The sequence below is a fragment of the Microcebus murinus genome, chromosome 17 (assembly GCF_040939455.1).
Source record: "Microcebus murinus isolate Inina chromosome 17, M.murinus_Inina_mat1.0, whole genome shotgun sequence".
Lineage (NCBI taxonomy): Eukaryota > Metazoa > Chordata > Mammalia > Primates > Cheirogaleidae > Microcebus > Microcebus murinus.
The window spans coordinates 16,494,686-16,506,626 of record NC_134120.1 but is presented as its reverse complement, the minus strand read 5'-3'; the positions used below and the strand labels follow the sequence as shown (position 1 = coordinate 16,506,626).

The 11,941-nt window shown below is 41.9% G+C and overlaps 1 protein-coding gene across 1 annotated transcript in view; it reads right to left on the bottom strand.

Moving 5' to 3' along the window:
• Positions 1-1,530: 1,530 nt before the first annotated feature.
• ATP8B1 (ATPase phospholipid transporting 8B1) overlaps positions 1,531-11,941 on the bottom strand; it is a 115,983-nt gene continuing 105,572 nt past the window's right edge. The window contains exons 23-28 of the mRNA XM_020282115.2: positions 9,739-9,962; positions 8,145-8,228; positions 6,986-7,231; positions 6,152-6,290; positions 4,125-4,255; positions 1,531-3,143 (exon numbers count right to left, since the gene is read on the bottom strand). Of these exons, the coding sequence (XP_020137704.2) occupies positions 2,919-3,143; positions 4,125-4,255; positions 6,152-6,290; positions 6,986-7,231; positions 8,145-8,228; positions 9,739-9,962 (1,049 nt within the window). The 3' untranslated portion in view covers positions 1,531-2,918. The remainder of the gene's footprint in view (positions 3,144-4,124; positions 4,256-6,151; positions 6,291-6,985; positions 7,232-8,144; positions 8,229-9,738; positions 9,963-11,941) is intronic.

Below are 11,941 nucleotides of genomic sequence, written 5' to 3'. Positions count from 1 at the left end.
ACGATGTGGACCATCTTTTCACGCTCACTGACCATTTAGACATCACCTTTTGGAGAAATATTTCTAGTGTTTAAGTTCCCAATCTCCACTTTTTCCTGAGACATACTTTCTTTTCAGTGTCTTGACAGGCCTTTTTGTGTTTATACGTGCAGCAGAAGTTGTATTGCAGCCATAACTTTCTAGCAGATGCTGATGGGAGGTTTAGAAGCTGTCTTGCAATTTCCTAAGCTTCATGCATATCACCTGAAGGCAGCAACTGTTAAAATATAGTTAGATCCCATTAGGATATATTTGCTATCACCTTGAAGTCTCTTAATCACTTTTTCCCCCTCAGATGATGACACTGAGCAGTTTTTGCTCCTGAACATGACTAAGAACCTTTAGGTGGTGCTCTTTGATTAAAAACATTTATCCCTCCAACAACTTAAATACAGTAGTACATTCCAGGAGAAAATGGCCTTTAATTCTTTGAGGTGATATCCCAAGCCTGATTAGAATATTTCTCATACCGTTTCTATTGCAGAGGCTAATCTGCCCATCCACTCCCATCCTCAAGCACCCCAAGACTAATACTTTTTCAACTACTAATTATGCCTCCCAAAGAGGCCCCCATCTCTGTCCACAGAAAACCTTCCCTCATTGGGTACTGGCTTCCCTGTGACCAGGAGCTGCCTGTCCCACGGCCAGGTCATGAGATTTAACCTCCCTGCAGCCTCAAACACCAGGTCTCCCAACCTCTCCCTCCTTTCTCTTTGCTCACTTTTCTGCCAACTGTTCATCATGTATTTACAGGATTATCTGCTCATCTCCCAGCCCCTACTTTTGAAGTTTGCCTTTTTATTTTGGCTCCAAAGAGTTGAGGTCATTTTGAAAAACTGTCCCTTGCCTAAGTATACTCACATGTACCCTCCCTGGCACAAACTCCATCTTCCTGACTCTAAATCTACACCCTGTCTTAGTCACTTGTCCCCTAATACTTAGTACCCTGTCCCTAAGTTTCTTTAGACACATTATAGGACTAGATTCTTGTCAGATAGCCCAATCTTTTTTTTTTTTTTGAGACAGAGTCTCGCTTTGTTGCCCAGGGCTAGAGTGAGAGCTGTGGCATCAGCCTAGCTCACAGCAACCTCAAACTCCTGGGCTCAAGCAATCCTCCTGCCTCAGCCTCCCGAGTAGCTGGGACTACAGGCATGCGCCACCATGCCCGCCTAATTTTTTCTATACATATTAGTTGGCCAATTAATTTCTATTTATGGTAGAGACGGGGGTCTCGCTCTTGCTCAGCTGGTTTTGAACTCTTGACCTCGAGCAATCCGCCTGCCTTTGCCTTCCAGAGTGCTAGGATTGACAGGTGTGAGCCACCGTGCCTGGCCTACCCCAATCTTTTAAGACTAGTCAAGTGCAGTACTAAGAAGGGAAGTAGAACAGGGAGTTCAATCTAACTGACTGTGAACAATCAAGTGACATAACTCACTGCCTTCAGCCCAGCCCTATACCCCAATCTTTAAAAAAGACTATACTTTCCAAAGATTTTACTAAAACATTTATTTTTAAACAAAAATATACAATCTTAGATTTACAGAATATAGAAATAATTTATCCAAAGCAATTTGCATTTCAAAATTGTTAATATTGCACCCAACAGTATAAGTCTTTGACACGTTTGCATTGTCAACCTTTCCCATGATTTGCAAAACGGGAGAGAAATCTGAAACTGAATTACACAAGCTAACTTTAAAAAAAAAAAAAAAAAACTAGTTATTTACAAGCTAAAGAAAAGTTGTAAACTTTCAGAAATTTACTTCCATAGCAAGCCATACATCCTTTTATCGTACCTAGAAAATGAACTTATATACATGGTATGATTTCCTCACAGGAATTCAAAGGGTCTGAAATTGTGAACATTCATAACCCAAAGCTAAAAAACAATCATTGAAAACACTCCTGTGTCTTCACTAGACTATGGAAACTAGTATGTGAAAGAATGAGAAAAGCCTTTGGAAAAAATCACTTTCCCCTCTTTGAGGATAGTTTCCATAATTATTTAAAGCTATTTCCAAATTTCCCCCAGTTTCAGAAATGTGCTCTACTAGCCTTTTCTCCTCAAGACGTAAGTAAAAAAGAGTGAGGTCTCTGTTCAAGTCCCTTATAAAATACTTTACAAATAGGCAGGCACAAAGTTTGCTTTTCAAAAGAAAGCTTTGCTAAATGTTCTGCAACTTACCACTGATAATCCTCAGTTTTTTAAACAGTTTTTTTTAAATCTCGTAAATATTTAGATACATTTTAAAAACAAGAGAATCAAGTCACTTGGTGCTACAGGAAGTTGCTAAAATAGGTGATAGTAAACCAAAAACCGACTGAAGTCTTAGGATTGTGAAATTGGAAGTAATTTTCCTTGATTGTACAGAATTATGAAACCACACAGTCTATTATCAACTTTGAAAAAGTCATTGGACCACTTAGCTTCCACATGAACATTCATGAGTCTTGTCATTACTTATTTAACCAAAAAAAACAAAAACAAAAACAAAAAAACCCACCTCTAAGGTGGCCTAAAGATACAAAGGAGTCCGATCTTCAGCATGAATTCCCCATAGGGAAGTTTAATTGTAATTTTTTAATGCAACGCCACCTGAAATGAAATATCACATGCTTTCTAGTGCTACTGCCCTGGACCGAGACTGGATGAAATGTTCCCTTCGAACCATCATGAACGTAAGCAGCTGAATAATAGGACTTTTAGAAGGGGAGCCTGGGCTGTGCTATGAATAGCCCCAACCAAGCAGTTTGCTAACAAAGGTTATTGTCTTCTGGATGTTTGCTACAAAAAAAAAAAAATCAATGAACAAAAAAGTCCTGAGAGTCTTGCATAAAAAAAAAAAAAAAACCAGACAGCTCCCCGCGGAGACGCAGCCTCAGCTGTCCACGCGCCGCCGGTACTCGGCCGTGCCCTCGGCCACGATGGCGTCGAGCGGGGCGCGCTTCTTGCGGATGCTGCGGCCGGAGGAGATGAGGTCGGCGTAGCCGCGCTGGTGCGAGAAGGCGTAGGCCGAGCGCCGCGACGACGCGCCCCGCCGGAACACGCTCTGCCGCCGCTGCCACTGCTCCTCCGCCTTGAGCCGCTTGCGGTGCTTCTGGATCTGCAGGGGCCGAAGGGAGGCAAGTGAGGGACACGGAGCGAGCGTCTGCACCAGGCTTCCCCCACACCTGTCTCAGGTAGGCGTGGGCAGCCCCTGTCCCCACTGCATAGACGGGGAGGGAGGGGGTGGCGCAACACTACTGCATGCCAAAGGGACACCTTGAGGGGTGCTGGGGGCACTGACAGCCTACCCAGCAGCATCTTCCTGTTTCTAGGGAACTGATCTTATTCCGGTATCCCCGACATGGCCACATCCCTCGCAGGCCGTGGGACTGTCCTTGCTAGGCACTCGTCCGAGAACAGGCCTGTGACCTAATTCTGGCAAGGCAGACCTGAGGGAGGGAAGGGTGCGGGGCTTTTGGGGGAGAAGTTTCGAGGCTTCTCAGGGAATGCCACAGAATAGTCTATGCCCCTGGACACTGCCCCAGCACGAGGGGACGCTGGGAACGGCTGTGGCCATCTCCCAGATGAAGCTAATCAGAAGACAGCAGAGGGGAGTGATGTGAAGAACCCGAGTCTTCTGTGTGTGTTTGACATTAGCAACCCACAGGCTCCATTGATTAATGATTGTGAGTTGAAATGATACCTTATTGAGACATTTTAAGTCACAGCTCTGTTATCCGTAGCCCAAAGGGACCTTGCTACAGGAGGTGACATTTTTCTTTAAGAAGAAAAACCCCAACTGGTTTGCATGGCAAAGCGTTAACACTGTGATTGTTAAACCGAGGAGACCTATACACGGGGCCGATTATTCTAGTCTCCCCTTTTGTTTAGGTTTGGAAATTTTTGTACCAAAAAGCAAGAAAACAAAAATCCCAATCCCAAAGGACTTATTTGCAAGATGGAGTTAAAGAGAAGTAGTCAGAAAAGCACTCCTACCGAACTTCTCGTGAGCTTAGAATTTTGCGGGAGAGGAGCTGTTGGGGAAATGCTTTGATTTCCGTGAGGGACAGAGTTAGGGGGAGACTGTATTTCTATATACCTTATCACTTTCTGATGGCCAGATGGTCATGGACAGGAACCGTATGGCAATGACGGGCAGCAAGCACACCGCAACGGTCAAGATGATGGTCAACCAAATGTACGGCTGTCTCAGGGCGTTGGAAGCTGTGCCTGGAGGGAGCGCGGGGAATGAGTCACACTGGCCCTTCCATCCCAAGGCCACAGTGAATAGTCAATGGTCCCCACATGGATTTATGGCAAAGATTTACAGCCAGACTGGCCTCCCTAAGACATCATCCCATCACTGCTCAAGAAATGGACATTTTAAAATCATTTTAAGCAAAGCAAAATTGGGCAAATTCTTTGGAACAAGGTAAATGTATATAAGTGAGCACAAAACCTAAGGGAAAAAAACAAAAGCACGTTTGCATTGATCATTAATAAAAATGCAAAATGAGGCAATAGATTTTTGAATTTTTTCATGAATTTAAAAAAGCACTTTCCAACTTATAGTTTTGGTTTGAAACGCCAAATATTAGTAATGAAAGCTAGCACAGCCAGTACCAGGTGTTTCATAAAGATCATGTCATTCAATCAGTTCTGAGAGGTGTGCATTATCCTCTGTGCCAAAGAAAGAAACTGAGTTTTAGAGAAGAAATTTGCCCAAGGTAACAAAACTAGCAATGGCAGTGCATGATTTAAAATCCACTTCTGACTGGCGCCATGCTTTTCCACTGCAATTTGGTCTCTGAGTTTTTATGTCAGAAGTTGTAACAATTGAATTCTATATAATATGATCACATAAGTATAGTTTTGAAAATTGTTAGTGTATATGATTATCTTCTAGAGACAAATTTATCACAATGTTTTCGGTACTTACACTCTAAGTATGTAAAAAATAATGGTCTTTATATTTCAAATGTGATGTTTACACTGCTAAATGTGCATGGAATTACAAAACACTCCCTGTGAGAATATTCTAAGTAACCGAGTACTACATTTTTAAAACAGAATCACGAAAGAAGAAAATCATAAAAAAAAATGAGCTCAATCCCAGGAAAAGGGTTACCACAGCAACTATCTTTTACAACTCAACAACTGGTCATAAAAAGCCTAATCTTTTACAGAAAAACCAGTTTATGGGTTTGTTTTTTCCATTGTGAATCCAAACTCTCAATTCAAAATAAGATTCTTAAAAATTCTAGTTCATATTTAATATTTATGATATTCATTCATATTCTAATATTCATCATATATTTCAGTTATAATTGTTGGTCACATTATTTTGTTTTCCATCAATTTACTTGTTCTCCAGACATATTTCCATCCAGCAGTCCCCAACCTTTTTGGCACCAGGGACCGGTTTCACGAAAGACAACTTTCCCATGGACTGGGGGTACGGGGACCATGGGAGGGTGGTGGGGGTGGCCCGGAGCTCAGGCAGTGATGTGTGGCCCATTTCCTAATGGGCCATAGACCAGTACTGCAGTACAGATGCATTTTGTAGTTTGATTAGCCAATTTAATATATTAGGTCTTCAGATTACTTCTATTTTTTCCCCTGTTTTTTACAATTAGAAATGTGGTGGTGGTGTAGTCTTTTTACACATTACCTTACCAAAATTTGGTGTGTTTTATCTCAAGGCATTTTCCCCAAGTGGAAATACCTGGCTGAAATGTACGAAAAGATTTACAGTCCGTTATGCATTTTCGGATAGTGTTTTGCCAAGATGAAACTATACTACTACTGTGTTACCAGCAATACATGTATACTCACTTTTCCAGTAACCTAACAATAGGCTCTATGGGAAAAAAAGAAAAGGCTTTTACACGTAGGTTTTTTAAGCCATAAGTTATCTAACACAACAGATGCACAATTGTATCTTATATCTTAACTTGCTTTCTTCCCACTCACGTTACTATACTCCTAACCCACTATCACCATTTAGTTTCCAGTTAAGACAATTTTCGCTAGCAATAATTTTATACTGTGTTTTACTTACCTAGAAGTTATATCAAAATCTAATGAAATTCATCTGTACATTTTTAGAATTTAGAAAATACCAACCTGTAAATTGAAAGGCAGATGGAAAGAGAACATGTATTCCAGCACTATGAAAGTCAAACATGATGCCAAAATAAAGTGCAATGCTTCCAAAAATTGAAAAAGCATTCACAAAAGTCCAATAAGAAGTATCCAAGCCAATCTGTTGGGAAACCAGAGAAAAACAGAGCATTCATTTTGGGGAGTTAGCAAGAAATTAAGAATTCAGCAACTTAATGCATGATTTGGCTTGAACAATCAGAAACCAAACCATCTTTGACTCAGGCAAGAAATAGGAAAGGTGCTTGGTGGAAGGCACTGGTCCCCAAACCTTTTTGGCACCAGGAACAAGTTTCATGGAAGACAATTTTTCTAAGGAGGGGTGGGGAGGGAGGGAATGGTTTTGGGATGATTCATATGCGTTATATTTATTGTGCAGTCAAACTTCTTTGCTAATGATAATCTGTATTTGTGGCCATTCCCCAGTGCTAGCTCTCATAAGGATCGTGCAACCTAGATCCCTCGCTTGTACAGGTTACAGCAGGGTTCGCGCTCCTATGAGAATCTAATGCCCCTGCTGATGTGACAGAAGGCGGAGCTTTTACAGTGACGAGGAGCGGCTATAAATACAGAGGAAGCTTCTCTGGCCTGCCTGCTGCTCACCTCCTGCTGTGTGGCCTGGTTCCTAACAGCCCAAGGACCACTACCAGCCCGTGGCCTGGGGGTGAGGACCACAGTTTAAGGGATGAAAATAGCATTCCTATTTTATAAAGCGGCAGAGGTGGATGTGCACACCAGCCTATGTACAAAACCGCGGGTACCAACAGACACTGAATACAGTCGCTGAAAGCCACGTACCTGGAAATTGACCGTTATTACAAGAGCAGAGGCAATGGTGACAGCAAAAGACTGGTAGTCAGACGGCGCCTCTCCGTCCTGCCCCACGGTTTGCAGATAAGCTCCAAGAGGTATGAAGAAGAGGATCATTGACGTCAAGATCCCATGCAACAAGCTCACGAAGAATCTCCTATAGTTGAACAGTAAGTCTCTTTGTCCCACTACGTATAACCCGGGGAATCGGAGGCTCAGTTTGTCACTCACGTCCTTAAAGAGAAAACAAAATTAGAGTTGTATATCATCCATCACATCAAAGAAGTTGGAGATATGTTACAATTTATATCCCACAAAGAGTTGCAACTTGCTAGAAAGTTTTAGGAAGGAAAAACTGAACTAGAGGATCATTCCTGCAATTTTTCTGTGTGCAGACATCAATCTCATTGCTTTAGCTCACCATTACTTAAAATTTAATTCAGAGAAAGGCTAGGTAGTTTCTTATTTGCTACTTATGGAAGGAAAACAAATAAGTTTATTATTTTGCTACTTCTGGAAAGAAAAATTAGTAATGTCAAAATATAGAGAGGGAGGCTATTTTTACCTCCTGAAAGATTATTGTAAATTCTTGGGGAAAAAATTTTCTCATATAAGTTGATGAGTTAATGCTAAATTATTTTTATTCAGTACAACACTCTAAGAATTACTAGTAGATAAAAATATGCGTTTCATTCCCAAATTAATCTATAAGTTTTGGAAAATATTAAAATTTACTTTTAAAATGTGTAAATTATAGAGATAATGAGTCCCTCAGGGGTCTTAACAGTAAGGTCTAGTGTCTAAAAGGAGCATGGTAGACACTTTTGTCGATGAATTCAACTCAGACACAGAAATCCTCTCCCCCCCCCCCCATGGGTCTCATTATGCTGCCCAGACTGGACTCGAACTCCTGGGCTCAAGCGATCTTCCTGCCTCAGTCTCTCAGTAGCTGGGGCTACAGGGACATCCTCTTTTCTTATTGTGAAACAAGCAGCCCAGAAGTTACCCTTGTTGCCTGACAACAGAATTATCATAGGGTTTACTCAGAAAAAAGCAAAACCTAGAAGGCAGCGTTGGAACGCTTGCTTGTAACTTCTCTAACAGGCGCTCATCTGTCCAGAAGCTTCCCTCCCAGCGAGGCGCCTACCTGGTCGAGCAGCCCCATGAGCAGCACAGGCAGGCTGGAGTACAGCACGTTGTAGAGGGTGATGAACCAGTCCTCGTACGCAGTCTGTGAGGAGGTGACAGAGGCTCCGTGTTACCGATAAAGACGAATGCCAGCCTGGCGGACACACGTTCACCTGCTTTCTCAAAGCAGGGACGTCCCCAGCTGAGTGAGGGCTTCTCCTGCCTGAGTAAAACACCCTTCGTCTACACCTCTAGAAACCATGAGTTTGTTCCTATGGAACAGGCAGAGTCATAGACCTTTTTGCAGAACTTAATCCCCCAGCCCTGACCCAGAATAAGTCCGGGGAGATATACTCCAAAAAGCTTAGTAAGAGAGTCTATTCTACTTGAATAATGCTGGAAAACAAGTCAGTGCTCATCGTTTTTATACCCCTTTATTAATGGTTTAGAATATGGAAAAGTGTTTCAACAGCATGTAAGTACTGTTAAAATATTTTTTAACTTTTATTTTGCAGGGCCAGCATTTTCATGAAAATATTTTGTAAAACGGAATTTGACTGAATATAAAAAATATGCTTCTGAAGAAAAGAAACACCACTGTGCACGCATCATTCCTTAGCGTGGGGTACACGAAAGGGGATTACTCAGGGACAAGAGTTATGCACGGCCCTGCCCAGAAACAGGACGATGGCTGGGACCCTGCTTGAAGTCTCTCCTGGCCCTGATTCCGGAGACACCATTTGTCTCTGGCATCGCATCCAAGAAGGTTCCACAAACCCAGGCACTGACGTAGGTCCATGTTTTATGTATGTTAACACTTCTTCTGCATTGCCATTTTAGCATATTAGATATGCCCCTTGCTCTCATTTCAGCAAAAACAAAATAACAAATGGAGACATGATAATAGAACTATATGACATCCACAATTTATATAATCTCTTTAGCTTTGGTCACAATATAATTTTCTACTTTCACAGTTAAACAGTTTGTAAATGCTATTCTTTTTTTTTTTTTTTTTTGAGACAGAGTCTCGCTTTGTTGCCCAGGCTCCAATGAGTGCCGTGGCGTCAGCCTAGCTCACAGCAATCTCAAACTCCTGGGCTCAAGCAATCCTGCTGTCTCAGCCTCCCGAGTAGCTGGGACTACAGGCATGGGCCACCATGTCCGGCTAATTTTTTCTATATATATTAGTTGCCCAATTAATTTCTTTCTATTTATAGTAGAGATGGGTCTCCCTCTTGCTCAGGCTGGTTTTGAACTCCTGAGCTCAAATGATCCTCCCCGCCTTGGCCTCCCAGAGTGCTAGGATTACAGGCGTGAGCCACCATGCCCGACCTGTAAATGCTATTCTTAATGGCAAAGTAACATGGAAAAACAATCTAAGATGAAGACATAACCAAATACCCCCCTTTCTAAGGCAAAATAAAATGTTTTGAAAGCACCAGAAACATTTTATAAAAGTCATGGTCTTACTTCACCATGCCCCGACTTTAAGGAGATACAGGACCATAACTACAAATATAAAAGAAAGAAATTGTCTTTTCAGAACTAGAGTGTTATTCATCTAAGAGCTCTATACCCAATAAAAAAATAAGTGAATAATGTTATATTACCTGTGCAGAGTAGCCATTGAAGAAGGAGTACCAGAAATGAACCAAAGTAAACGCAAAGTTTTTGTAAAAGAAGTAGCGCAGGAACTTGCACATTCTTATGTAAGACCAGCGCCCATGCACCAACAGCAGCCTCTGCAGATACCGGAACTGAGCGAAGGAGTAGTCACTCGACATGACGGCCTGCATTCCTTCTTGTCCACTGATCCCAACGCCAATGTGGGCAGCTATGGGACGGAGGAAGCATACACACGCTATGGATCACAAGCTGATTTTAAGGCAAAACATCAGATGATAAAAAGCAAAACAGAAAACAAAGACACACATTCATGGAACGATAAATCCAAAAGCTCTTGGTCACCATCCCTCGCCCCTAGCTCCTGAACGCAACTCAAAGTTGGAATTACAAGTTGTTGAACAGAGCACACATGGTAGGGCCTCCATAAATATTTGTGAAAGGATCTCACATGGGTGGTGAATTCCATTTGAATTATCTGCCCAGCTCGTAAGCCATCTCCTCCTACCCACAGGGTGAGCCCCAGGCACCCATGTGTAGGCCATGGCCCTGCCTCCTGGGCCACAGCTGCATCAGCCTCGGGCAGATACGTAATCTGCGGTAGATACTACAGACTGGCTCCCTCAATCTTCGTTCCACCCTTGTTCTCATTGGAGAGGTGGGAAAGCAAAAACCCTGTATTTCCCAGACTCCCCTTGCAGCCAGGTTCTCTTTGTGAGTTAGGCTGTACTGTTTAGATTCACTTGTAACTTGGAAGCAGAAGTGAATCAGAGCCCAGCATCCCTTCCCTTTCTGGCTTTTTTGCAGCCAAGTCTGCATCCAGCTGCCCAGATGTTGATAGGCAACTGCAAAGGCTTCTCCATGGAGCAGCTATTCAGAGGAATCTCAAAGGTAGAAGCTCTTCCTGTGAGCCACCCAGAGGTTAGAGACTCAGCTTAGAACCTGCTTCTTTGGTCCATCCAGAGCTTTTGAAAGTACCTAGTCCCCTGTATTAATCAATTCCTGTTTAAAGTACTCACAAGGGGTTCGTTTCCTATGCTAAACCCTGACAGAAAACCCTAGCTGGTCCAGTCTCTCTTGATAGTCTAGAATTAGGATGCAGATGTGTTTGTAACTGGAATTTTACTGTGTATATTTTGAGGTGTGGCATGGATATATTTCTTTCTGAAGAGTTCTGAGGGGTAGAGAAATAGAGCAGGAGAGAAAGAGAGGGAGAAATAGAGAGGAGATAGAGACACACACAACTGGGTTCCTGGTACAACCCTAGGTCCTGGTTCCAGCATGTTCCAAAGGCCTGGCTTCTTGGGCAGGAGACATCTTTGGATATTTTTAAAGGGATTATTTTATTCTTAAGCTAGCTTTGCTTGTTCTCCAATATTTGTAATTCAAGGAATTTTAACTAAGATACAATTAAATTTTCAAAGGCTTATTCATGGCCCTCCATGACCTTAAGATAATTTTATCTGGAAGTTTGCCAGAGTGGGTAAAAATTAAGGTCACAATTTTATTCATCCTTCCAATAGTCAATAGTTTCAAATTAGACAATTATAAATTTTGAACGTAAAGACAGATAATGAGATCTTTTAAGAAAATGTGTTGGAGAACATAACCTATTATTACTCAGACCCCGAGAAGTGACTGCCAACTCATCAGAGTTTCCCACTAAAAAGAAGCTTCAAAAATCCTGCCCTAGTAACAGAACACAGGGTCTGGCAAATTCAAAACATAATTGTTGGAACGTAAGTTTTCAATAATAATTTGCAGTTCTAAAAAATAAAACAAATTACATCTCATTCAATATTTATGATCATTTTTAAAACACAGATAGTTCTTATGACCAGCTGTGGTTGCCAAACTGCTCTTTCCTACCAAACCGTGGCCTTGTTTCCTGAATACGCCACAGAGGGAACTGTTGAGATTCTCTCGGTGCTGAGGGCTGAGGAAGAGCCCAGGCCTGGTATCCAGTCCTTCACCCATTCTGCTGAGCAGACCAAGGACAATATGTAAAATGAACATTGTCATGGTTCCCAGGGTGTGTGAAGGTAACTAAACACATAATTGTAAAGCAATATTTGTTTTTTTTTCTAAAATCTGAGTTATAAGCACCTAGATTTTCTTGAAGTTGCAAATATGGTGACAAATACCTCATCTGTAGGTACTTCATAATCCTTAACAAAATGATTATTGCAT